The sequence below is a fragment of the Diospyros lotus genome, chromosome 1 (genome assembly GCF_014633365.1).
Source record: "Diospyros lotus cultivar Yz01 chromosome 1, ASM1463336v1, whole genome shotgun sequence".
Lineage (NCBI taxonomy): Eukaryota > Viridiplantae > Streptophyta > Magnoliopsida > Ericales > Ebenaceae > Diospyros > Diospyros lotus.
In genome coordinates, this window is record NC_068338.1 from 38,500,810 (window position 1) to 38,527,749 (window position 26,940).

At 38.7% G+C, this 26,940-nt stretch overlaps 2 protein-coding genes across 8 annotated transcripts; one reads left to right on the top strand and one right to left on the bottom strand.

Moving 5' to 3' along the window:
- On the top strand, positions 1-24,106 carry LOC127787952 (crossover junction endonuclease MUS81). 7 transcript variants are annotated; one of them, XM_052316091.1, is made up of 18 exons: positions 1-325; positions 1,606-1,694; positions 1,836-1,914; positions 2,035-2,121; positions 2,237-2,362; positions 2,751-2,985; positions 4,249-4,447; positions 4,542-4,666; positions 7,033-7,181; positions 9,230-9,287; positions 10,094-10,252; positions 18,727-18,806; positions 19,584-19,821; positions 20,713-20,799; positions 21,135-21,317; positions 22,014-22,085; positions 22,690-22,853; positions 23,207-24,102. In XM_052316091.1, the coding sequence occupies exons 1-15, from the start codon at positions 132-134 to the stop codon at positions 21,237-21,239; spliced, it is 2,010 nt and encodes a 669-aa protein (XP_052172051.1). In that variant the 5' UTR covers positions 1-131; the 3' UTR covers positions 21,240-21,317; positions 22,014-22,085; positions 22,690-22,853; positions 23,207-24,102. The 7 variants fall into 7 exon arrangements, with proteins under 7 accessions (XP_052172051.1, XP_052172035.1, XP_052172018.1 ...); XM_052316075.1 differs by having other exon boundaries at positions 21,135-22,085; positions 23,207-24,104; XM_052316058.1 differs by having other exon boundaries at positions 22,014-22,853; positions 23,207-24,103.
- Positions 22,010-26,594, bottom strand: LOC127787990 (nucleotide pyrophosphatase/phosphodiesterase-like). The gene is made up of 12 exons (XM_052316110.1): positions 26,238-26,594; positions 25,906-25,993; positions 25,173-25,439; positions 24,838-24,949; positions 24,506-24,611; positions 24,079-24,211; positions 23,673-23,860; positions 23,374-23,560; positions 23,220-23,287; positions 22,776-23,064; positions 22,239-22,319; positions 22,010-22,066 (listed from the first exon to the last, which is right to left on the bottom strand). The coding sequence occupies exons 1-12, from the start codon at positions 26,561-26,563 to the stop codon at positions 22,010-22,012; spliced, it is 1,902 nt and encodes a 633-aa protein (XP_052172070.1). The 5' UTR covers positions 26,564-26,594.
- Positions 26,595-26,940: the final 346 nt, after the last annotated feature.

Here is a 26,940-nt window from a genome sequence, read left to right on the forward strand (position 1 = left end):
CAAGTGCTGGAAAATCCCAAAAACGGAAATCAGAAACTCACATCGTCTTCCGAAAGAGCCTGTGTATCTCGGAACCTCTCTATAGGAAGAGCCCTAGTTTGTGGAGATCTTCTGCGAATTGATCGCCGAAAATGGAGACGCAAAGGCGGGCGCTGTGTCCAGAGAACGAACAGCTGGTGGAGTTCATGTGGAAGAAGCGGCAAGAATTGGCCGACAGACCCAAAGGGATTTCGGACAACATTGACATGACTCTTCAAAAGGCTTATTCCAATATCTGCAACTCCAAGACCCCCATTAGAACCCTCAAGGACTTCTCTCATATCAAGTAAGTCCAGACCCAACGGGATCTCGTTCGTGCTTCTGCGTTTGGCTATTTGGACTTTGTCATGGCGATATGCAAAATTTTGAAAAAAGTGGTTCTACTATTTGGAATTGGGAACGATTGCAATTGAATCCGTTAAGCTGTTTTGATTTTGTATCATATCCAACACAACAGAAGATGATCCCAGATACAAAACGGTGTATTTGGTTGGGAGAAATGTTTGGTATTTGTAAGGCTCATCCCGTAGAGTAGAGATAGAGTAAAAAAGCCAGTGCTGTAAAATAAATGCAAAGGAAAAAACGAAGAAGCTTTGACACTCGCAGTTCACGAGATGAAGTTTATTTGTCTATTTTTTTTTTTAAATGCACACACTTATAGGTGTGTATATATATTTATAATGTAGATTCAGTGGTTAATGCTTTCCGTTCTTTGATACTTTTATTTTTTATTTTTTTATGTGGAGCGCAAAATTGGTAGCATGGTACTTGATCAATGGCTCAGTTTTTTTGGTATTCTAGTGCTGTTTTCTGAAAGCAATCTATTGTATGATTGGTTATCATATGGAAAAGTAGCCAGTTTCCATGGCTCTACTATTTCAAACACATGTTTTCTTGGAAAATTTCTAGATAAAAAAGAGAAAGAATGACCAATAAATGGACTATTTGCTTTAAATAAATCTCGTTAAGGGTAAATTTTTTGTTCAAGTTTCTCTTTTGCCGTTACAGCCACCAGTTGCTCAGCCCTCTCAAACACCTTGAAAATGAAACAGGGAGTTAGGAGCCTGATTCAATCATTTTTTAGTTTAGGCAAGTTTATTTACATTTACTTGGAGTTACAAGTTTAGTTTTTTAATTGTAATATAGAGCTTGCCCTATTTTTTCTTCCAATTTAATTAAGATCAAACAAGTAAGGGTTACTGCTGCTTAATACTATTGATGGCATGAATTTACATAGACTCTATGTTCCTAGTACAAATAATGAATTTGCATAGCCATTAACAAAGTATGCACTTATTTTATTTTTTCTTTTTTTTTGCGGGACCTAAGATTATAATGTTCTTCTAAGATTCACATCAATTATTGTATGGTGAGGTAGATAACATGCAAAAAACTTCCTTTCCTCTCTCTCTGATCTATGATAGTGCTGCACAAAGATAAAATACTAGACTACTAGCCAAGAGATTGCATTCCATGTTGTAACTTGTAAATAATATTATGGACTATGGGTAGCATTCTAACCAACTAAGGGAATTGTCCTTTTGTTTTTGCAATTGTTTGCGGTAGGGGTGTGGGAAAATGGATCTTGAAGCTCTCACAAGAGTTTTTTGAGACTGATTCTGGTGCTTCCGAACATGAAGATTTGACAAAAAAGGGTTAGTCTAATCTGTTTTGGGGCTTATGATGTCATTGATCTCCTTTATATTTCCTTTCCTTCTTCAAGCCTGCAGTTGTGGAAGTTTTATGAAGCCCTTCAATTTTTTATTCTTTAAGTTTTGGTTTCTTTCATTTTATAGGGAAGAAAACACAAGGGGATAAACGCTATGTACCGCAAAAAAATTCTGCAGCCTATGCACTGTTGATCACTCTTTACAGGTATCTGGACATCACATTATTTAAACTTCGTTTGTTTTAGGTTTTCTTTGGCTTTTATTTTGCTGTATTTCAAAGTGATTAACCAAGAATTATTGCCTTTTCTTTTTAATTAAATGTTAGGGGGACCTTAGGTGGCAGTGATTTTATGCGCAAGCAGGAGATAATTGATGCTGCTGAAGCAAGTGGGCTTTCTCGGGCACCAATTATGTATGTTTTTTATTCATTATTTTACTACTTCTAATTTATTTTAAATTTAATTGTTGATTCTCTTCAATGATTTGACATCACCTTGGTTATTTGAAACTATCCTTGATGTTCTTAGGGCAGAAAAGGGCAAAGGAAAGCCTGGACAATTTGGAAGCTCTCCAAGGGACTGGTATAGTGGATGGAACTGCATGAAGACGTTAATAACTAAAGGATTGGTTGTAAAGTCTAGTTGCCCTGCAAAGTATGCACATCCTGTGTCTTTTTGCTTTACTTCACATTGAAAGTGTTTATCTTTGAATTTTCATGTTTAATTCAGTAATATTTCCTACTTAGTTTATTAATCTGTTTTAGAACAGTGTAGTACAAGCACTTTTTGATAGTGTGTGTCCATGCCAGTGGTGCTTTTGAGGCACTCCAGCATATTTTCCAGTGGTGCTTTTGGGATAGTGGGGAGCCTTATGCACAGAGGATGCCCTTAGCTAGTAGAACACCTACACTATGTTATCTTAATAGCCACAATATTATGACGTCATAATTTAGTGGATGGAGCTCATGTGGACTTATTTGCATCTCTTCCAGTTATACAGCTGTAACTTATTCTTTGGTGCATGAATCTTTGTATTCTATAGATACATGCTGACCCATGAAGGTCAGGAAGTTGCCCGTGAATGTCTATTGAGATCTGGTCTGGTTGATTCAACTGAAAACTGGACCAACGCAGTGAATCTTCCAACTACGGCTACAAACAACAGTTTGAATTTAGACTTTTCTCATGCTGATATGGCTAAAGAAGTGACTCTGAGATCTGCCAATTGTAGTTTGCAGAAGAATCTAATGGATGTTCCCCCTGAATCTATTGATAAGGTACAGTATATGTATGGTTTGTTGCTACTTGGTTTGTGATCCATTTTTTTTAATCTCTCTCTCTCTCCCCCTCCACCATCACGACGAAGAAGAAAGCAGAAACAGAAAGAGAATAAAATATGTAAATAAACAGATCAAGAGGTTGGGAAAATTTGATTTGTTTGGCTGTAAAACATAAGTGTAGATATGGGAATGACTGGCCTTGGCCTGTTTCTTCTTTATGTACGAAGGTTATATTTCTCCTTGAGTCATTTTAGAACTCACTTATCTTTGGAAGTCATATTTCTCACAGTATTGAGGTAGTAATTCTCCCTAAAATAGCCTCATCTTTGACGTGACAGTTTTATCAGTTGGAAAGTATAACATTTCCACCTTGTTTCTCTTCATTTCTCCAGTTGTTGAAGGCACTTATCTTAGAAACCTTAACAAATTAGCACATTTATTTATATTCTTGTGCCCCTAAATATATGTTCTATATCTGCTGGATTATTGTTTGAGAACATTGATAAATCATCTTTCACTTTTCCTCGAGTTCAATGAATTTGTTGTCTCTCATGAGATGTCATTATGCAAACTTGGGATTATGGCAGCAACAAACATTAGGAAAAGTGGATGCTATATAGTGTTGTTGATCATCTTATTAAGACTTTTTTTTACAGCTTCTAGGGATGGCATATGTTTCCTGGGCATTATTCAACTTTGTTTTCTATGTGTTCTGATCTGGAGACATAAGATTGCAAGCAAAACTGCAGTAGCAATATCTTGCCAAAATTTTTAGTGTCTTGCTATTCTGATGATATTGTTGTTATCGATGTGTAGAGCCTGCTTTCTTTGGATAATGATCTCTGCATCTTATTTTGACAAGAAATGGTGAAGTGCTTTGCATTCGTGAAATCCAGGCTGGAGAGGATTATTTACCATAATTGTTAGACAATGTGATGATATGTGTGCATGATGAGCATCCATGTAAAAGTCTATGGAAGCTCCAGTAACTAATGCATCTGTATAAGTGATGCACATTTAGGGCCTTTAGGCAAAAAATATCTAAATATTATGCTTGTTCTTTTTGTGTTTGTTTAAAGTAGGAATAATTATTATACTAGATATGAAAGCTTAGTGTTGAACAATTATCATAACTCCGATTTGGATTTCTTTTCTGTAAGTTTTAGCCTTTTGGGTTTAAGGGCTATATATTCTGTCTGGTTTTTTATGTGATTTATGAATTATGTGATCAGGCCACTGATTTATGATGTACGTCTTTAGTTGCAGCGGATGGGGTACTCTAAGGATCAGATACTTTGTGCTTTTGCTGAAGTTTCAGAAACATCTCAGAACAAGGAGATTTCTTCACCATGGCTGGCTGTTCTTTGTCGGCTTCGAGAGGAGCAAGTTTATGGCTTACCTTTGGCATCTCACAAGGCTTCAAGAGAGGATTTTCCTGTCAAATCACCATCCAGAGATGGTAATTAGCTTTATCGAATGTGAATTATCGTTGGACTGAGAATAGGCTTGTTCATTGAAACATGTCTTTACTCATGGACATTGTTAATGTTCAGGTGAAAAAGATGTTATAGTGACTGAGAATAGTCAGGTGGAATCTGATTGCAGAGGTGCATTACGTGCAAACTCTGCATTGGTTACTGCTCAGAGCTCCTTCGCGTTGAGAGCTTGCTCATCAACTGTATGTGTTGGTTTGTCTTTTCATCTTTGCCTTGCAAGTATTTCATGTTATAAAGCAAATATGTTGCACATAATTATTGGTACAGGGCTTTCTAAAGCTCTCCTTCTAATAGATACTAGTGTCCTTCAATATTCTGGACTAACCTTATTATTTTGGAGCTGTTTGCAGTTTCTTTGGAAATGTTTAACAAGCTTTGAAGTTAGCATAGCTTGATTAGTTTTTTCTAAAAGACATTTATCTTTTCACCATATGGATAAGGCCGTGTTTCATCCTTTCTTGTGTTCCCTTATTTATTTATTTTTTTTGTGAAAGATGTAGTACACTTTTGAGTTTTTTGTTGGACTCCTAAGCGGCTGTTTAGCTGCGGAAAACAGCCCCAGTTTTCCAGAAAATTATGTTCTCTTCATGTTTTAGTTTTGAGTTTTGAATTCATTTTTTGTTTTGTATTTTGAGTGTTTGTTTTGAGATTTTTGAAAACGCGTTCTTTTTGTCATTCTGAAAAATTGTTTCTTAAAATAGAGAACTAAAAAATGCGTTCACTTTGGAATTTAGAAAAAACTTATTTTGTGATATTTTATTCAATGAATTTAATTATTAAATAATAAAATTAACTCTTTTTAATGAAATTCTATTATTAAAATAAAACAATAAATTTGATTTAATAAATTATTGAAATATATCTTAACAATAATTTATATTAAATTATACACTTAATAATATACTATATGTTATCCTATATTTTTAATTATAATATAGATATACTACATTTTTTAAATTTAAATAAATTATAATTTATTTTCAAAATTTAATAATAAATTTTTCTTCTTTTTTTCTCTCTTTTTTTTTTTCCCTTTTCTTTTTTTTCTCTTTTCTTCTTTTCTGGCGCCCTGCATCTTCTCTGTCGCCGACGACCACCGCCAGTCGGAGATTCACACGATCAGAGCATACCATTAGAAACTCCAAGCCAATGGGGTTAACATACACAAAAATTGGCCAGATTTAATGGTTGGATTTTTATAGATCTAATTTTTAATTTTCGGCCAGAAGTGAAAAACGCATTGCCAGTCGCCACCAGCCATCGTGGCCGTGGTTTTCGGCGATTAGAGACAACCACTCGACATCCAAAGACCCATTGATCAACATACTCAAAAACTAGCAAGATCCAACGGCCAAATCTCCTTAGATTTAAGCTTAAACGTTTGACCAAACCCAACACCCACCTATATACGCACTACCAGTGGTGGCCGGTGGTTTCTGTTGATCAAAGGCAACCACCCGATACCTAAGGGCTCATCGACCAACATACTCAAAAACCAACAAGAGAAAAGAGGAGAGAGGAGACAAAACTAGCAAGAGAGCGACGGGGGGTGGTCGATGGTGGCTCGCGCTGCTGGTGGCGGGTGCGGTCCACGGCGGTGGCACGTGCGGTCGACAGTGGTGATGGCGGTGGTGGTCGACGATCGAAGGAAGAGAAGAGAGGAGAGAGACAAGAGTTGCTGGGTTTGTGTGAGATTTGGGGGTGGGGGGGGTGTGTTTTCCACATTTTGGGTGTTTTCAGCATATTTTGGCTGAAAACACCCAAGGGTTTCCTTTACAAATTTTTTTCTTGTTTTCGAAAATGCATTTTTGAAAATTGCAAAGTAAACTCGTTTTCAGTATTTTGAAAAACTAAAAACTCAAAATAGGTTGAAAACAGTAAAGAGAATGCAACTCTACAAAGAATGGAAAATTAGAGAACTTGTTCAAAAACAAAAATTTTCTAAATTTAAAATGGAGATTTGGGAAATGCTTTCTCCAAAATTGAACTGAACTTGGAAAACTTTTAAAATGAGTTTTCCAAATTTTCTTTAATAATTAGGATTTTCAAAAAACAGTGTTCTCCACAAAGGAGAACAAAATTTTTGCTAAATCATCTCTATCTCCTTCTCTAATGCAAATTCAACAAAAGAAAGACCTCTCTCTATCTTTTCTAAACTTATGTTCCAATTTTCTAGGTTGGATATTAGTTTTCTATACTTCTAAAATATGAACGCGTTTTTTTAAATTTTGTGTGGAAAATATGAACTGGAGATCTAATGGAAAATTGGATATAAAAAATTAGAAAACATTTTCCACTAGTAAGCAGTCCCTAAGGTTTTCGTTTTCTGCATAGTTTATTAACAACAACATATCCAGCCTTTATCCCACTATGTGGGGTCGGCTACATGAATTTTAGACTTCCATGTATTTATGTCTTTTGTCATTTTTTGCATAGTTTATTAAAAAAATAAAAATATTTTCTTTTTTGTTCTTTTGGATTTTGATTTGTATATTTCTAAGTATAATAATCTCTACAAATTATAGCTTTTCTCTCTTTTATGTTATAGGATTACCGTGTACATAAGCAAGGCTCAGATGGTGTAGAGGCTAACATAAATATTTTAGCAATGCCACCTCTAAGATTTGGAGAGAGCTTTGAGGAAGCTTATGATGTAATTTTGGTTTTGGATGACAGAGAGCAATTTGCTACTCAAGGGTCAGTAATTTCTGTTCACTTGTTTTCCTTTCCTCAGCAGTGCCAGCCTTTTACTATTTGGGGTTATCAATCACTGTGATTTTCTGTTCTGATTATATTGAAGTGGACCAGAATTCACAAAGCTCAATTTCAGTTGTGAGTTTGTTGTTCTTTCTGATATTAGAATTATGCTTGCAAAACATTTAGTTTATTTTTGGTGCATCTCTCCAAAAGATTTTTCTTTTTAACTTGACATACACTGTGCCCTTCCAATTTGTGTTTGACAATACTGGGAATCAAGGAATATTATTATGAAATAAAAAGAAGTAAAAATAGAAAGTAACGTATTGAAAAGTTAGGATTTATATAACCTGTATAGGGAAATCATGATGTTGAAATATATTTGTGGCTATATAAAATGTAAACAATAAGAATGTACGTACATGCTTGATTTTATTTCTACAAACAATGCAGACAAATTTATTTTTGTGTGTTTATTTATGTAAAAATCAGCAGGCAATTAGGCTTTTGAAAGGGCAGACAAAGACACCTACCCCTTTGGCTTTCCCTTTATTTATAACTCTAGAATTTACAGTTTAGAAATCTAGAAAAGGAAAGAATATACATAGAAACATTCTTCTAATCACAACTTATATACAATAACTGCCATTTAGACTGATTGCTATCTTCCTTTTTGTCTTCCCTGATTTATGCCATAGGATCTGCCATTTGCAGCCTTGCACCACCAAGTCAACCTTTCTATAATATCCACATACACACAGCTGTACCAGCTGTTTACCTGATAATCCAACAATTTATTTCTGTTAAGACACCGAAAGGGATCCCTATCCAGGAAGTGATATATTTAGTAGGAGTATTATTCAGCAGCCTAGAAGTTGGTTCCATTTAATTTGTCGTTCTAAAGATTGGGATGCTGACCTCTCATGTCATTGTGGCAACTTCTTGGTTGTTGTTCATTGAGTTGAATGTGGTGGTCACGAGTTCTATAAAATTATCTATTTATTATGTACCTTTCAATAATTACCTTTTAGATACTGTTAGTCTACCTATCACTTTTGTTGACGTGGCACAAGTATCTTGGCAACATGTGGACATCCTGTTCAGGGACAAGGAGGAATTTTTTTGTTACTATAATATATTATTTTAGAAATTGGTTCAGATTTGATAAAAATCATAGCAGGTTATATATAAGTTTATATTCCTGCTGAAGTAAAGCAAAACCGATGGAATGGTGTAATGTTAGCTATCCTGGTAAGGGCATAGTGAACAGAAAGGAAAAATGAAAATAAAAATAAAAGGGCATTTTGTGATGATAGTGCTTCATTTTCTCCCGCCTCCCAGAAAGATTACATTGATTTCACGGACAGTTGATTCCCTTGAGTCGACTCTGAGTTGATTGGTACCCTCAATCAGCCAATCCTTCCCACAACTGACCTCCTTAGGTCAACTCTCTCCTCAGCTTTCCCTTCAGTCAGTAAAAAAGATTTGGGGTGTTTTACTTGTACTTGGCCATATTGAGTCTTGTTTTAGTGTTTGTCTGTCTGTGTGAGATATGTGTAACGACACCCTAAACAGGGCATTTGTGTTTCCTATCTCTTATGTATACATATTTATTACTTGTTCAATACCACATTTTCTCGTTTTATAATCTTTTGGAAATTAAGATGGGATAATTTTAGGCTCCTTCGGTAATTTGTGAACTATGCTTACTTCTCCATGCTAAAACTGAAATACTGCACTGTGTTTTTCTTCTCATGGTACCATTTTTTTCTTTGGTCCAATATTTTAGCATTTTTAAGGGGAAAGTTTACAAAAGATAACCCAGGAAAGGCAGATGGAATCACTAATATTTTGATTTTATTTGATGCACTTTATGATCGTTGGGCAATGAGATAATATCTGTCTTGAACTTCACTTCTGCCACTTGTTTTATTTCATGGAGAATTTACTCTCTTCCTAGTGGCACCAATATTTTAGTTTTATAAAGCATTGTGTTTAATGGTACATCCTCAACCCTGATTTTTGTATTATATTCTTTATGGCTTCAGGTCTCGCTCAAGGAAAATCATTGAGAACATTTGCAACCAATTCAAAATTAAAATTGAGGTTGGTTTGTTTTAAAGAGGTGGTCTTATGTTAACTTAGTTGTTTGCATAGCTAAGTCAGGAATGCAGGCTTACTTCAATAGGCATTTTTTTCAAATAAAGTAAATTGTGATGCCCCATCCACCCCTGCCTGCAGGATTGACAGTCATTCATTACCTTCATTTGTTTCCGATGGCAACCTATTTATGGAACATGCAGTTTTGATCATTTATACTCATCAAAGAGCCTGTTTAACTGCTTGCTTCTCTTTGTTATTGCATGAAGGTTGACATTTTATTGTAGCATTATTCAAGATTATATGCTTGTTTGGTAGGAGACTAGGAGGGCTGGAGAACTGATTGACTGGAATGTCCAGAGGACATAAAAGGTTAATGGTAAAGAAGGGGCATCTTTTGGTTGCCTTCACCATGGTACTTTTATATATTACTGGAGGGTTGCTTGAAGGAAAAAATCATAGATAAAAAAGTTATTTTCCTGTGATTTTGTCCTTGTCTGTGGAAAGAGAAAAACAGGGACTTGGTGAAATTCTCTTGCTTTTCCATTGTTTTTTGCAACTTCGTCCATCATTATTCTACTTTTCATTTCCTGCAGTCTATTGTTTGCCCGTATGGAGATTTTGAGTCTCGTGTTATCACTTGCTCATGGTAATGGCTTGTACAGGGTATGCATAAGGCAATTAGAATTGTACGCATAACAAATAATCACAAATTTACCTCTTTTGCACAGGAATGTCAAAGTGTTCTCAATAAATGCTGCTTTTACGTTTTAAAAAGACCTGTGATAATTTAGATACTGACCTGTCTACAGGTTAGACGACTGCCTGTTGGAGATGGAATCTGGATAGCTCGGCATAAAAATCATGGGTGTGAATATGTTCTCAATTTTATTGTTGAGAGAAAGAAAGTTGATGATTTGCGCTGCTCAATCAGGGACAACCGTTATAGGGATCAAAAACTACGGCTTTTGGTATTGTTTTTACTTGAATTACCATACATTTCACATCACATTGCAAGCCTAACACCTCCATGTATCTTGGTATTCAGAAACAATGCACAGACTGTATTTTTTTTTTTGTGAGAAAACTTTGCCATTTTTTTAGGCTAACTAGTATCAACCGGACGACCACTTCAATGCTTGTATGGTTTTGAATACCTTCCCATTGTCAACCCATACTGGATTTAGTTATTGTATGGAGGTTGTACTAGATGCCCCAAAGAGAGGGCTTATTTTGATGTGATTGGAAACGTTAGTTTCTTGTAACCCTTTAAGTATTGAGCTAGGATCATGATTTTGGGTGATAGAATTAGCAGATGCATGGCATTTATGCTAGAGGTGTGTTTTTGGGTTGTACCATATTATAACAACAGTAAGGTTGCTCCATTGTGACTGGAAGATAATAGGTTGCCAGTGTTCCGGACCTATCAAAGACGCCGCAAGCAGCAGAAGGCATGAAGATTAGAGTAAGGGGTCGGCACATGCAGGTGTAACAACCAGCATGTGTGCATGGGAGGGGTAGAATTGTAATCCACATGCTGAGTGAATAATCAGCATGTGCAAGGGGAATTCAGTTAGAAAGGTGGTGAGGAGAGGTATAAATAAGAGGGGAGAAGATAGAGAAGATAGCTGGTTTTTTTTATAGAAGAATTGGGAGAGCAAGGGCCTCTCGAATGCCCTGAATTGTTCTTATTTCCTTGCTGAAAATTACTGGAAGCTGTTGATACTTGATTACTGTTGGATTTCTATTTGGTATCCTATCAATTTGGTATCAGAGCCATTCCGAACTTGATGGTGAATTTAACGGAGAGAGTTGGTGATTTGGAGTCGAAGATGGAAGGTGTACAAAGGGGAGTTGAAGACATTAGAGGGGATATCTAGGCGGTGGAATGAAATGTAGCGGTGATGGTCAAACAGTTCGCTTTCATGCGAACGAAGTGGGACAAGCAGGAGCGGGAGAGGAAGAACAAGTCCAAGGAGCGAGAAGGACCTTCGGAATTCACCATGGATTCCGAAGTAACCCCTGGGGTTGTGGGAGGTCGCGACTCGGAAGGAGGAGTCGGGGGCGGGTACCGCTTGGACATACGCGAAAGAAGATTGGAGATACCCATTTTCGAAGGAAAGAATCCAGATGAGTGAATTTTTCGAGCCGAGAGGTATTTTGCTGTCAATCAACTAACGGACGAGGAGGAGATAGAGTCCGCAACACTGTGTTTCGAAGCCGTGGCTTTATCTTGGTTCTAATGGGAGACAAGGTGAAGAGGAATTCGGAGTTGGGAAGGCTTGAAGCAAGGAATTTTGGGCCGGTTTCGCCCCACTCAAGAGGGGTTGTTGGAGGAGCGTTTCTTGGCTCTTCGGCAGGAAGGAACTGTTAAGGAGTATCAGTTGATGTTTGAGACAATGGCCGCAGTAGTGCCTGATGTTCCTGTGGCGTTTTTGGAAGGCTAATTCCTAAACGGCCTCAAACCAGAGATAAGGGCTGAGATTAGGGTGTTGCAACCACGGGGGCTCGATCGGACTATGGTGGTGGCTCAAAACATTGAGGACAAGAACGTAGCTGTGAGCACCCCCGCCCGGATATCCCAACCACCCGGTCTATCCGAGCGAAAGCGCTTACATAGAGGAAAGGGAAATAGACATAAGACAAAAATACCCTGGCATGCATATATACGAAAAATACAATAGCGGAAGCACAACAATATACATGCACGCCCACAAGTACCCCGCTGGAACAGCGGTCAAGGAGTATATAAAATATACAGACACCTGTGCCAACAAATAAGAGATACGAGGAACAACCGGGCACAGTAAAAAATAAGAGTCAGAACTCCTAACAAAACATCAGAGAAGACGGGAGTAGCTAACTATACACCTTACTGACACGGCTGGCTGCTAGGTGGCGCGGTCCTCGCCCTCGACTTTTGCTTTACCCTTACCTGGAACGATGGAAAGCAAGGTGAGTCGCAAAACTCAGCAAGTTTATATGAAAATGAAGGCTGCAAATGAAACAAAAGAGATCACCCCAAATATAAACCCACATGTACACACAAGCCATGTGACGCAACAATGCAACAACGCCGCATAATAAAACACATACCGGTCCTTGGGGCCCACATAAAATACTTGGCACTCAAGTCCCATACCAACCTGCCGCTGCCCTAAAAGGCAACATAGATCTCCAACAAACCTATGCGCACTGTCCTAGGTCGGTACTCCCGTCATCCGTATCCCTGCCGGTACTCCCGACAGCCGAGCCATAGGCTCTCTCAGAACGGTACTCTCGTCCGAGAACTAAATACTACCAGTAACCATGCAATGCATATAAAATGCAATGGCGTAATGAGCATCAACGTGATACAAGGCGCCCATACATCCAGACATCAGGCCACGCTCCGCCCATATAGTAAATCACACGCGATGCATATGCCCGTGTTGGATGCAACCTGACCAATCTAGAATGTCCGTGATCAAGCATAACCAAATCATGATAATCCCAACATGCAGCCCGTACCCATGTGCATACAAACCATGCTACAAGAATAAAATGATACCAGATCATGCTATAATCACGTAACGGTAGAGCCAGTCAACAGTGTTTGGCACCGGTCAGCGGTCAGTGACCAGGAGATACCATCTGACGGCCTAAGATAGACCGTACGATAGTCACACCGTCACCGAACAGCCGATTCTTGCCCCCACTGCACAACCGCTCTAGCCAATAAATAACCAAAAATCCATAATAATACCCGAACAGCTAAGAACCTAGCCCCGAGTGAGTACGACATCATTCCTATAGACTTGGGGGTGGCACAAACCCCCGTAGGCAACCAACGAATAAAACCCTCGAGACCGGTTTAATAAATTAAATTTTAAAACAAATCGTTTTAAATTCCATAATTTATTAACAGCCAAAAGCAACGAAGGGAGGTCAAATAAATTGACATCGAACGAATCGACAATGAGGGTATAAAAAACTTGCCTTTCCGAAGATAGCCTTAGGCCCGCTTTGACCAAACGCGGTCAAAGTTATACAAACTGCAATATCCCAATTATTGCTAAAATTAATAAAATTGGACCCTAAACAAAATTTCAACCGCACAGAATATTAATTACTAGTTTAATTACATACCTGGGTAATTAAATCTGGGATTAAACGGAGTTTAATCCGATTTTTGAAGCCCAAATTTCTCAAATTCTCCCGCGAGCTGCTGTTTCTTTTCTGAAATTTTTCTTATTGTTCGAATGTGAAATTGGATGCTGAAATCGGGTGAAAAAAAACGGCCTTAAATTGGCCAAAAAAAGTGGCCAGAACGCGGCCACATGGCAGCGCTGGGGCGGCCACCGCCTCCTAGCGAAATGACGTCGTTTCGACGTCCAAGGCTGATTAAAATCAGCCAAAATCCCTCAGCCTCGCGCGCATACCTGCGGATTCGAACGCGCGACCGCCTCGCACGCACGCACCCCCGCGACCACCCGCGCCACACACGCCTCTTAACCTATATATGCAACCATTAAATTTAAAGGAGACTTTTGGCCTCTTCCGCGATTCACACCAGCACCCCTAACTTTCCATTAATTACACTCTCACCCACTATATTAATTACAGAAATGCCCGAAGCTTCTAAAAATCACACAAATTAATTTATTTCAATTTTTTTCTATTTCCAGAAATTCCTAAAATAACAAAATTAATTATCTTAATTTCTATTTTCCTTAAAATCATATAATTTAATTTTATTTAATCACAACAAATTATTTTACTATTTCTTTTAAATCAAATTATCCCAAAATTAATTTAAATCACCATTAACGAGGCGTTATAGTAGCTTTTTAGAATTGCCATCGGGCAATCGGACCACCCAGGAGCGGATACTCTATAGCACCCACGATCGCGAGTCGGATGTCACCAATCCCAGCGAAGAGTTTGGGTTCCTCCCAAAAGTCCGTAAACTAGCCGGGACCCTGGTTTCACACCGCTGGAAATGGTGGAAGCTTCCCTTTCAAGAAGCTTAGTGAGGCTGAGTGGAAGGCCAAGCAGGAGAAGGGCCTTTGCTTCCGTTGTGATGAAAAATATTCGATAGGCCATAGGTGCAAGAACAAGAAGCTCCAAGTTTTGATGATCTATGACGAAGAAATAGGCGAGGCTGTAGCAGAGGAAGAAGTAGTGCAGGGGGGCGATGAAGAGTTGGGATATGGGGGAGAAGTGATCGAATTATCCATGAATTCGGTTGTGGGATTGACTACACCACAAACGATGAAGCTAAGGGGACTTATAGAAGGGCAGTCGGTAGTAGTTCTGGTGGATAGAGGAGCAACTCACAACTTCATAGCGTCGGAGTTGGTGCAACGTTTGAGTTTGCCGAGGACAGAAACGGCTGGATATGAGGTGATAATGGGAATCGGGATGGTTTTTCAAGGAACAAGAGTTTGCAAAGGGGTGAAACTGATCCTTGATAACCTGCAGATAGTGGAAGATTTCCTTCCACTTGAGTTAGGGAGTTTCGATGTCATTCTTGGCATGAAGTGGCTGGCTTCGGTGGGGAAAATGAGTGTGGATTAGAGGAATCTGACCATGAAGTTTCCAGTGGGGGGAATGGCCGCAACCTTGCAAGGTGATCCTAACTTAAGTAAGACATTAGTCTCCCTAAAAGCTATGATGAAGGCGTTTAAAGAAAATGGGGAGGGAGTATTGCTAGAAATTGAAGAGGTGGCTGCCGAGTTCAATGAATTGCAAGTGGGACTGCCTTGAAGTTTAGAGGAATTATTGGCTAAGTTTGGAGGGGTTTTTGCTAGCCCAAAGGGACTGCCACCCACTAGAAATAAGGACCATGCCATCAACCTTCTACCTGACACTTCCCCGGTTAGTGTTCGGCCTTATCGCTATCCGTATCTTCAAAAAAACGAGATCGAGAAGATGGTACCTGAGATGTTGGCAGCTGGAATTATAAAGCCAAGTGTCAGCCCCTTTTCTAGCCTGGTGCTGCTCGTTAAAAAGAAAGATGGGGGATGGAGGTTTTGTGTAGATTACCGGGCTCTCAACAAAGTAACAGTCCCCGACAAGTTTCCAATCCCAGTTATCGATGAGCTGCTCGATGAATTACATGGAGCTAAGGTTTTTTCGAAATTGGATCTCAAATCTGGTTATCATCAGATTCGAGTCAAGGCTGGAGACGAACTAAAAACTGCATTTCGAACACACGAGGGCCACTATGAATTTCTCGTCATGCCCTTCGGATTGACGAATGCACCAGCCACCTTCCAATCTTTAATGAATGATGTATTTAGGGAGTATTTGAGACGATTTGTGTTAGTATTTTTTGATGACATATTAATTTACAGCCAAAATTTTGAACAATATGTGTAGCACTTGCGTTGTGTTCTGAAGGTGCTAGCTGAAAATCAGTTGTTTGCAAACAAGTAGAAATGTTCCTTTGAGCAGTTGGAAGTTGAGTATCTTGGCCATGTCATCTCCCAGCAAGGCGTGTTGGCTGATCGCTGCAAAGTGCAAGCCATGTTGGATTGGCCTGCACCCACTTCTTTGAAGGAATTGAGGGGATTCCATGGTCTCGTGGGGTACTATAGGAGGTTTTTAAAGGATTATGGCAAGATGGTGTGGCCCCTCACAGAGAGACTAAAGAAGAATAATTTTTTCTGGAATGGGGGGGCTAAGTGAGCCTTCTAGCAGCTCAAAATAGCAATGGTGTCGCTGCCAGTTCTAGCACTACCGGACTTCGATCAACCCTTTATAATTGAGTCTGATGCTTCAGGGCAAGGGTTAGGGGCGGTATTGATGCAGAATCTTAGACCGGCTGCATACTTCAACCATGCTCTTAAGCCGTCGGAGAGAAAAAAATGGTTTACGAAAAGGAGCTAATGGCCATGGTGTTTGCAGTCCAGAAATGGAGGCTACTCTTGGGAAAAAAGTTCATTGTAAGGATAGATAAGAAAAGCTTGAAGTTTTTATTGGAGCAACGAATGGTGAGCCCGGAATATCAAAGATGGATGTTGAAGTTGATGGGGTTTCACTTCGAGATATATTACCGGCCGGGGTTGGAAAATAAGGCTGCGGATAGCCTTTCGAGAATCAGTCACCCAGCAACCCTATTCGCACTAACGGTTCCAAAGATGATGCAACTGGATTAGCTGGCCCGGGAGGTGGAGAAAGATGCTTAGTTATAAGGAATCATAAGGGAGTTACAGCAGGATCCGACTTCCCGATTAGATTTCCAGCTGGTGGGTGACCAGCTCCTTTACAAAGGGCGGCTGTTCCTGCCTAAGTGTTCTTCCCTAATTCCATTATTGCTCCATGAGGGTCACGATGGAAGTGTAGGAGGTCATTCAGGGTTCTTGAAAACATATAAACGAATTGCAGCGGGTGTTTATTGGGCTTGTATGAAGGGGGACATAAGCCAATATGTGGGAAATTGTGACGTTTGCCAGCAAAATAAGTATGAATCTTTAACGCCGGGGGGTCTTCTACAACCTCTTCCTATTCCCGGTCAGATTTGGGATGATATAGCCATGGATTTTATTGAGGGTTTACCGAGGTCGGGCCATATGAATTCTATACTTGTGGTTGTGGATAGACTCAGCAAATATGGACACTTTATTGGTCTCAAACACTCGTTCACAGCAGGAGTAGTGGCTGGGATTTTCGTCAAAGAGATAGTGAGGCTTCATGGTATGCCCCCGTCTATTGTTTCGGATAGAGACAAGGTATTCATGAGCCGTTTTTGGGAGGAGTTGTTTTGGTTTCAAGGGACTAAGCTTAATCATAGTACGGCCTACCACGCGCAAACGGAGGTCCTCAATCGGACCCTAGAGACGTACCTGCGCTGTTTTGCATCAGCAAGACCTATGGGATGGTATGTATGGCTGCCATGGGCTGAATTGTGGTATAACACATCATACCACACTGCTTCAAAGGTTACTCCCTTCCAAGCAGTTTACGGGAGGGAACCACCAACCTTGATAAGGTTTGACAAGGGAACAACCCATGTGTCTGCAATAGAATAGCAACTGATGGAGCGGGATTTAGCGTTGGAAGAACTCAAGGACCAACTGGCAAGAGCTCAAGCGATCATGAAGAGGGGGGCTGACCGGAAAAGAAGGGATGTGCAGTTTGCGGTTGGTGACTTCGTCTATTTGAAAATAAGGCCTTATCAAAGGAAGTTCCTAGCTACCCGCCCTAATGAGAAGTTGGCTCCTAGGTACTATGGGCCGTTTGAAATTGAGCGGAGGGTGGGACCGATGGCTTATAAACTAACACTTCCAGCACACTGTCATGTTCACCCTGTTTTCCATGTGTCCTAGCTAAGAGAGGCCAAAGGAGAGGTGGGAGCAAGAGTGGAGATTCCCCACCAGCTGAAGGCTGACTTAGAGATGAAGGTTGAACTAGAGGCGGTGCTGGGAGTTCGGCCTGGAAGGGGTTCTAACTTGCGCGGGCTGGATATCTTGGTACAGTGGAAGGGCTTACCACCATTAGAGGTGACTTGGGAGCCCTACAACATGATTCAGCAACAGTTTCCAAAATTTCACCTTGAGGACAAGGTGAAAGTGTGGGAGGGGAGTAATGATAGGCCGCCGGTGCATTGGACCTATCAAAGACGCCGCAAGCAGCAGAAGGCATGAAGATTAGAGTAAGGGGTCAGCACATGCAGGTATAACAACCAGCATGTGCGCATGGGAGGGGTAGAATTGTAATCCACTTGTTGAGGGAATAATCAGCATGTGCAAGGGGAATTCAGTTAGAAAGGTGGTGAGGAGAGGTATAAATAAGAGGGGACAAGAGAGAGAAGATAGCTGGTTTTTTTTATAGAAGAATTGGGAGAGCGAGGGCCTCTTGAATGCCCTGAATTGTTCTTATTTCCTTGCTGAAAATTACTGGAAGCTGTTGATACTTGATTGCTGTTGGATTTCTATTTGGTATCCTATCAGAAGATCATAGGTTTAGTTGTGAAAACATCTCCCTGCAAAGCAAGGTAAGGCTGCATACAAAAACAGCTCTCTCTTGAACCTTAAAGAGCAGAGGAGCCTTGTTCACTTCAGTGCCTTTTTCTTTTGTGCTGGGTGGGGATGCCCTTTTTGAAACATCTTATATGTTTTCAAATTCTTTGTTTATCTTGCCCAAAGAACTTCCAAATTGTATCGTTTTCCATAATCAATACATCCAAACAATATGTTGTCCTTGATGATGGAAGAGTGTAGGTTGCAGACAGGTAGTCTGTGCACAATATTTTGTATCAGTACTTTCTTTAACTAGTTGATTTATATTATTGTTGGCTTGGAGACAACTTCCTTAAAATATTAATTTTAACTCCTGTTTCCCTTTCCCAAAGATTGTGGCCCTATCTTTTCATATCTGCATAAGATTATTATGCGTTCAGCTTATGGCTCAGTTTTCAATATCTCATCCTGTTTATGCTGACATTGGTTGCTTTTTTAAGAGATGCGGACTGAAGAAACTGATATATGTGGTGGAAGGTGATCCGAATTCCTCAGAAGCTGCTGAAAGCATCAAAACAGCGTAGGAATTTCTTCCATTGATATTACTCAAAGCCTTTTTGTTCTTACCAGTATAGGCTTATCTCATCTTCAATCTCATAACAGACCACTTCAATATATTCACCATCATTATAATAATTATTTTTATTTGCATGTAATCTGAACTGCTTGCTATGTATAGATTGTCATGATATAGCCTGAGATTGGTCTAAATTAAATCTTTACTTCTTGGTTAGGCCTGCATTTTTATTAGCCATCCTTGTAGACAATCTTTGAAGACTTTTTGTTTACGCTTTTGCTAATGTGCATTTGTTTAATCTACAGGGAGGCCATCTTCCGCACATTTTTTACGAACTGATACTTCTGACCTTGAATAGGCAAACTGTTCATTCTATTTGACATGATGTAGACTCTGTAAATAGAATGGTTGCGGTTCTTGTGTTTATGAACATGTGCTCTTGTAATCTTTGAGCTTTCCAATTGGTGTTTCTTTTCTGTGTCTAGCTGGATAATGTAGATTGTGCCTTTTTCCCCTAAACTTTCTTAATTAAAACATCCAGCTAACTTGGCTAGCACCTCTTAAAATACCCTATAATTTGTTATTTGTTTGTTATTGAATCTGTTTCATAACAATTGAATAAATCTTTTTTTTATGTTTATTTTTCTTGCATATCTATTTGGATTGGTTATAGAAGGTTGGAATATATTTTTGTCTTGCTTTAGTGAGACTTGATTAATTTCTATCTTTGAAGCATGTTGTCAGAAACTTACTGTATTGACAACTTGATACTATCTGCAGTTGTTTCACAACAGAGATTTCAGAAGGATTTGATGTGCAGAGAACAAGTGGCTTGGGTGATACATTGAGGAGATATGGTTATCTTACTCAAGCCATAACTCACTACTACAGATCAAAGTACTGTGAAGACAAACAGAATAGCTTGCAAGTCTGCCCCTCTTTTGATGAATTTATCAGAAGGTGCCAAGACTTGGATAAGATGACTGTCAGTGACGTATTTGCCATTCAACTCATGCAGGTACAAACATGACAAAGCAAGTTAACTTACCTGACTTCTCCACATCATAATACAACATATTAAACCTTAATCCTACTATGTAGCGTCAACTACACGAATGTTAGCTCACCAATGATTTCCATCTATGGCCTTATTCTATAAGGCCCTTAAAACTCATATCCTACCTAAGAGTCTTCCTTTGCCCTTATTTGCTAAAGACTTGTTCCATTCCACCCACTTTTTTCCCAGGAGCCTAGGTCTTCTCATATGACCAAATCATCTTAATTATGTTTCACACATTATCTTCAACATGTGTCTCTCTGACTTTTTTTACAAATAACACCATAATATTTGCAAAAATATTGCAGTCGACATCATTTCCCAGACCCGTATAGAGAGTCAACAGGCATCAATACTTATTAGTGACTTCATTTTTCCGAATTACACTGAACATGATCCTAAACAATTAATGAAACCTCTTAACGTACTTTGAAATGCTTCTAGCTATTTGGTAGGGGTTCATTTACCTGTTAAACCTTTGTGGAAACAATCTTTTTGGTTGCGTACAAAAGTGACCCTCCTCCAACCCCCACAAAGCATGAAGAGCCATTGCATTGGGAATTTCCGTTGTTCTAGACTGAGGGAATATGGATGTTGACCTTAGAAGATTGACTCCAGATCTGCACATGTAATCTTTTTGTAATGTGTCTTTTTGCATGAACCTTGCCATTTATTGTACATGTAACAGCCAAAATTTTATCCATTTTTCCCCCAAGTGAATGAATATATTTGTTCCACAACTTCAATTAGAGTAAAACTTTTAAGAAATGATTTTATTTTATTTTTCTTTATCTTTTTATGACAGTCAAGTTTATGATTTTGGTAACTATATTTGAATCTTGTCGACTGCAGATTCCACAGGTCACAGAGGAGGTTGCCATTACTGTTCTGGATTTGTACCCAACATTGCTATCTCTTGCTCGTGCATACTCTTTACTTGTGAGTTCTCTATTCTGTTCACTTGTTTTCTTGGGGCTGGGGGTTATCTCTCGAGTTTGGGTAGGCTTTCACAGTGGGAAAGAAGGAGTTGACTGTATTAAGAACTGTGGTAATATCTAATTGGATTTGGTTCAATAAAATATCTGGTGTAGAGAAGTTTTGGTGGTTTGTGCATACTTGCACAAACACATATGCACAAACACATATTATCAATTACTTAAATTTTGGCAAATAGGTTTATTATCAGTAACACTAATTGATTTGAAGAATTCAGTTGTCACTTCACTTCTATGAACTCGCCCTCATTATGGGTGGTTGTGTTTGGTTCTGGCAAGGATGGTGATATTTCTGCACAGGAAGAAATGCTGAAGAAGCAGAGTAACAACGTGATAAATGCTGCTGCAAGTAGAAATATATTCCAACTTGTTTGGGGGAGCTGACTGTATATTGTGCAATGCAAGGATGCTTGTGGATAGTGTTATGTACAGTTTAATCAGAGTAGATGATTATACAGTCAGGTATTTGCTAATTTCCCCTGTTCATTTTTCTATCACTGTCATTAAAATAGACTTGCTTGTATGTCACTCTACCTCTCGTTCCCTCTGGTGAATGCTCAAATTACTACCATACAAAAGTAAAGAAATGGAAGGAGATGGTAAAAAATAGTTATTGTGGCATTATGGCTTGAGCAGCAAAAGGAAAATAACCAACATGGGCTGAGAAAACTCAGAAGAAGCAACAAAGAATGGCCATTGCAGATTGGTTTTTTTGGTGGTTTGTCTATCTTTATCGTGGTTTATGTGAAAATATTCGCTTTGTTTATCTAGTTTTTTGCTTTCAAGCTAGTTCTGCATCAATGCTTTGTACCACTTTGCCCTTCAAGTGTTTGATAGATTACTTCATGGAAACTCAAGTATTTGAAACCAGAGTGGCATTTGAGTTGAGCCAAGGTGGAGATTCTAGATCTCTGTTTATTGTCCATCTTGATGCTCTACAGATCCTATCAATAATATTGCCAAACAATATCAATGGCATATCACGCAATGTCCTGGGTGAAGTTGCTGCATCAATTAGTGTAGCAACTGTTTACCTGATGAAGACAATATTTCTTATTCTAAAACCAATGTGATGACTCATATTTTGCCTTCAACTTTTATAATGCTATTACACATTATTTACAGAATTCAACTCTCTCCCTCTCTCTTGTACTTCAGCTTTTGGTGATTCGGAAGCTATCTTCAACTTTTCTTGTATTTGCATTCACATACTGCCAACATGAAAGGAAGGTAATTTAGCACATGATGGTCAATATTTTTGTGGTTGAGAAATAAATTAAAGTTCATGGTGATAAGAAGTCAAAATGTACAGAATTGCACAGTTTAATTACTATCTGTTGTTAATTTAAAATGAGCTGTAGGAGGAATTTATGGACTACTAACCTCTACTCTCAAATCTTCTCTTGTGGCATGTACTCTTATGTACCCATATTTGGAAATCCTTGCCAAACTCCAGCTATCAGCCTGCCGGCAAGTGACAATTCACTTAAAACTACACTGATACATTTAAGCACATTACCTACATGTACATTTAGGGTGGGCGATTGTTTTGGGGTTCAAATATGGAAAAAGATCTCCTGCCTTGATTGCAAAAAGGTTCTTATGCCCAGGAGATGTCCAACGCAGTATCTCCATATACACTTGAAGGAAATTGATAAACATGAAGAACTTTTGTATACAATATTGTTTACATATGATATTGATGTGTTGTATTCTATTTTCAATTTTGTTTATACAGCAATTATTCATATCTAAATCAGTTATTTGGTTGATAAGTTTCTTTACTAACTTCACTATTTGATTGTGTTTTTATGTACACATATGATTGATGTAGAAGAATTGTAAGTTGACACACTTGGGTAGCAGACGGTTCTTATTATTCAAAAAGACAGAAAAATCTTTATCAGTTTGATAACTTACATTATTTGGAAATGAGTCCAGAGAGAATCCAGCCATTCCAATGACGGCATGAACTGGGGCCGTGTAGTTGGAGTTATGGTAAGTGTCAATGCCACTCTTATCTTTTTCAGGCATGGCTTTGCATTCACTCTTGTAAACAGCACAGGTTCTCTCGTAGTTGTGGACATGCCCAAATAGCACGAGGTCAACCTTGTTGGCCAGTAGTAATGGCTCCACTGCATTGACAAAATTGCTGTCGACGCTTGGTATAATACTAATCCCGTTGGAGGAAGAATACATTGGCCTGTGGCTGTGGTTCAAGAATTTCCATTTTATCAAGAACTATTAACTTACTTGGCAACACCTTATTCAATGCCAAATGTCATCTTCAAACGGCTCTTCCCATACAGTTCTTTTATGATTGACAACTCGTACTTGTTCTGCTTTCGCAGATATCACACTTACCCAGTAAAAATTAGCCACGGAGTTGTGGATCGATCAGTGGAAGCCATGTCGTTGTTCATCCAGTCATACTGTCAAGACCCACAAACAAAAATGTCAAAAATTATATATGGTGGCCTCAGAAGGAACAGCAGCGATGATTACGCTTCATTTTTACCTGTTCGGAGCCTTTAGACCAGTCATGCTCCGTTGAGATTACAGTGATGTGTACACTGCCTTGTTCTATAGAGTACCATGGCTTGTCCTTTGCTGCTGTTGGCATCGGGAAATAAGTCTCGTAAGGAACTCCACATTCTCCACCTGAGTCTGGAGTGACATACACCGATCCGCTATCCGCGTAATCCCTGAAAAATCAAGTGCTTAATGACTACTGACAATGTGATTTGTTAATAGCCCAGCTGCAGGGCTATTACCTATTAGGTTATTTGTTTGTATGAGGAGGATAAGATGGCTGACCTCTCATGGTTGCCAATGGCTGTCATGTAGGAAACTTTGGAAGCCACAGGGCTGATGAGGTGCAGGAAGAAGTCCCATTCTACTAGAAATCCAGTGGCATAGCTTATGTCTCCAATGTGGAAGATGGAATCCACATTCCCAGAAGCTACCTCATCAGCCATGGCTTTCATCACTGATAGTGATCCTGGCTATATGAAACAAAACTTATAACCTTGGCCATATTGATTCGATTGGATTGGATCACTGATAGTAATCCAATGTTGAGATTACGTTTTTTGATTTTAAAAAACGTGGGAGTTTTCAGGAACACTTACTAGAGATACACTAATGAAATGCACTCTCTAAATTGTGTGTGTGTTTTATTTTTTGATTTTATTCTTGTAGTTATAAAGAATGTTGATGTAACCTGAATGTAGTGCTCAGCAGAAGCGTCTCGAGGAGCCTTGCCCATGTCCCCAAATGCGAGAAATCTTACTTCTTCTGCGCCTCCGGCGGCTGGAGTTCTGAATTCGATTTCATCACTCCACCCAATTGAATCACTGATTTTTTTTTTTTTTTTTGGGGGGGGGGGTGCAAATTATCAGTCAAATCCCTGTTTCATCATTCTTTGAAATTTATTTTTGAAAAAGAAAACGAACACTTTTAAAATGCCACATTAATTTCACATAATTTTCATTTTCGGATGAGAATGGTTTTTGAAACAACGTAAATAACATTTTGTTGGTGCCGGAAATTTGTTTGGCACTGATTCACCACCTTCTTTGTGTATTTTTAAGCATTAAAAGTTTATTTCCTTCTGTTTTGCAGGCTGTTTGGGAGGAGAGAAAATGTACCTTCCGTAAGTGTAGGAGTAGGTTTTTGAAGGCTCAAGCCCTTCCATCACTGCCGTATGAATGTAGCCTGGATCGTGCCACCCAAAATCCTTGGCCGGACTAGAACCTTTTTAATTTCACACAATCCATATCAATTATGTCAAACACAAAAAAAATGATCCATCTTGCAATATTATTTTTGAAATTATGAGATAGCCATATATGGTATATGTTTTCTTCTCAAAATATGATCATTAAATAGCCATATATATCATTACTACAAGTTTTCTATTTGCATGTCATTATCTCATGAAATATGAAATAATTATTATGAGGGAAAACGGAGAGCTCACTCCACATATCATCTTGAGAGAAGGTAGAAACTTGTGACTTTTTTGATTTGCCATCTTCTCCATATCTAACTTGTTGGGCTTCTTTATCGCCGCTCACCCATGTTACTCTCATCTGCATGCAATTTCATTTTTTTTTTAATATATTATAACTAGAGATACTCATAATAATTACATTTAACTTTTTGTGCCAATTTTTTTTTTCTTTATCAATGTAACGTGTATTTGAATTTTGTCATTATGAATTCAGTCTATGAAAATAATCTCTTCATAAAAATTAAGGGTAAAACTTTGCATAAAATATACACGAGATTGTGTGTGTATAATGATAAACTTACAGAGGCTGCAGACGAATCGACGCTGGAGAGGTGAGCATAGAGTGGGTTGTTAGGATTGGCAAACTTCAAGGCAGCCGATCTCTTGAGAATGCAGGGAGTCTCGAATCCTCCGGCGAAGAAGACGAATTCGATGTCGGTTCGGATGTTGATGACGTGGAAGGAGAGCGAGCCGCTGCAAGTGCTCACCACGCATTTCCCATTGCTGTATTTCTTGCATTCCTTCTTCTTGCAGCTCAAGTAATCCGGATCGTTGCTCGCGTATTGTGCCTTCATCCATCCATCCATCCATCCACTCACACCAGTAAGCAATTTTACTTTCATTTTAAGCAAATTGTGTGTGTGTGTGTATATACATATATATATATTGTTAGATATATAGGATCGATATATATAATTGGATGAGTTGTTGAATGTTGATCAAATCTAATTCCGAAATTTAAATAGAATTTCGTCCGTTCTTTAATTTGTTCCTCTTACTTAATATTAATTGTATTCGGATAAACCCTAGGCCTTGTTTGGGATAGATTTAACAGCCGAAGTCCACTATTGCCTTTTAATAGAAAAAATAGAGTGAGTTAAGGGCAAATTAAAATTTTTAAAATATTTAGGATAAATTACACTTAAATTTATTGTGATTAATTTAAGTCATTTGTATATATAATGACTTCTAATTCTTGTTAGCCATGCATATGTGGTGCTTATATATATATATATAAACTGCTTAATTACGTACCTTAACAGGATAATGGCAAAGAAGAGGAAGTTCACTGAAATCACCAGTCTGTTCATATAGAAAGGAATTAAGAGGACAGCTCGAGACGCTGCATGAAGAACAAAATTAGGCAAATAACCAACCATATAATACCCAAACAAAACAGTATAAAAGCAACATATATATATATATAGTTTAAGGTTAAGATTTGACGACATTAATGTCTCCAATAATGACTCTAATTCTCTAGCTTTAAGGTTAAGATTTGACGACATTAATGTCTCCAATAATGACTCTAATTCTCTAGCTTTTATTACGTAGATATATATATATGAAATTAAACATATTCGTACTCTGCGTTAGAAGGAGAGATCATGGCAACCCAATCACTATCAGAAGGAACCAAGACTCCGCTGACGGTAACCGTGACAAATTCATCGTCAGAAAGGTCAGAATTCGAGCTGACATTGATCTGGAGGTACGGGTTTGGATCGGGGCACTGGCCCAGAAACCTCCTGTTTAGAAGCCGAAACTCGGATATTGCAGTGTAGTTCTTGAACTCAGTTGTGGAGTTGATGACCGTTGGGTACAAAGTTGAAGAAGAAAGCCCAAAGAAAATAAAGAGAATTAGGAGGATGGGTCTGATCAGCAGCACCCAAGACGAGAATAGCGGTTCCATATTGTGACGAAGTGTTTGGAAGAAAAGAAGTTTTTTGTTGTTTGTTTTAAGCCCAAGGCTAAGACCTTAATTAGTACTAACGAAGAATGAATATATATATATATATGGGTCGTTAATGGCGAAGTGGAAGTGTGAGCAGTTGACAGGTGAAGTTTGGGTACGGACAAGGAGATGGGTCAGGATCCGACTTTGATGGCACGTCAAGAAGGTATATATCCGGCGAATATAACGTGGGGGGGTAATTTTGTTTAATTTTCTTGGTTAACGTACGTTGTTGGTTAGGTTGATGCTTCATAGGTAATGACAATGGAACTATGCATATGTTTTGTCTTTTGTCTTACGTTTTCTTTTCCATTTATGATAATACAAACCAATGT

Coding starts and splice junctions, on each gene's coding strand:
- LOC127787990 (XM_052316110.1), bottom strand. CDS start 26,563: ATGGAACCGCTATTCTCGTCTTGGGTGCTGCTGATCAGACCCATCCTC. Junction 23,861..24,078: donor CTGCTGAGCACTACATTCAG/GTTACATCAACA, acceptor TGTTTCATATAG/CCAGGATCACTATCAGTGAT. Junction 22,320..22,775: donor TGGACTCATTTCCAAATAAT/GTAAGTTATCAA, acceptor ACTTGCCGGCAG/GCTGATAGCTGGAGTTTGGC.
- LOC127787952 (XM_052316050.1), top strand. CDS start 132: ATGGAGACGCAAAGGCGGGCGCTGTGTCCAGAGAACGAACAGCTGGTG. Junction 2,986..4,248: donor CCCCTGAATCTATTGATAAG/GTACAGTATATG, acceptor GTACGTCTTTAG/TTGCAGCGGATGGGGTACTC. Junction 9,288..10,093: donor AATTCAAAATTAAAATTGAG/GTTGGTTTGTTT, acceptor ACCTGTCTACAG/GTTAGACGACTGCCTGTTGG.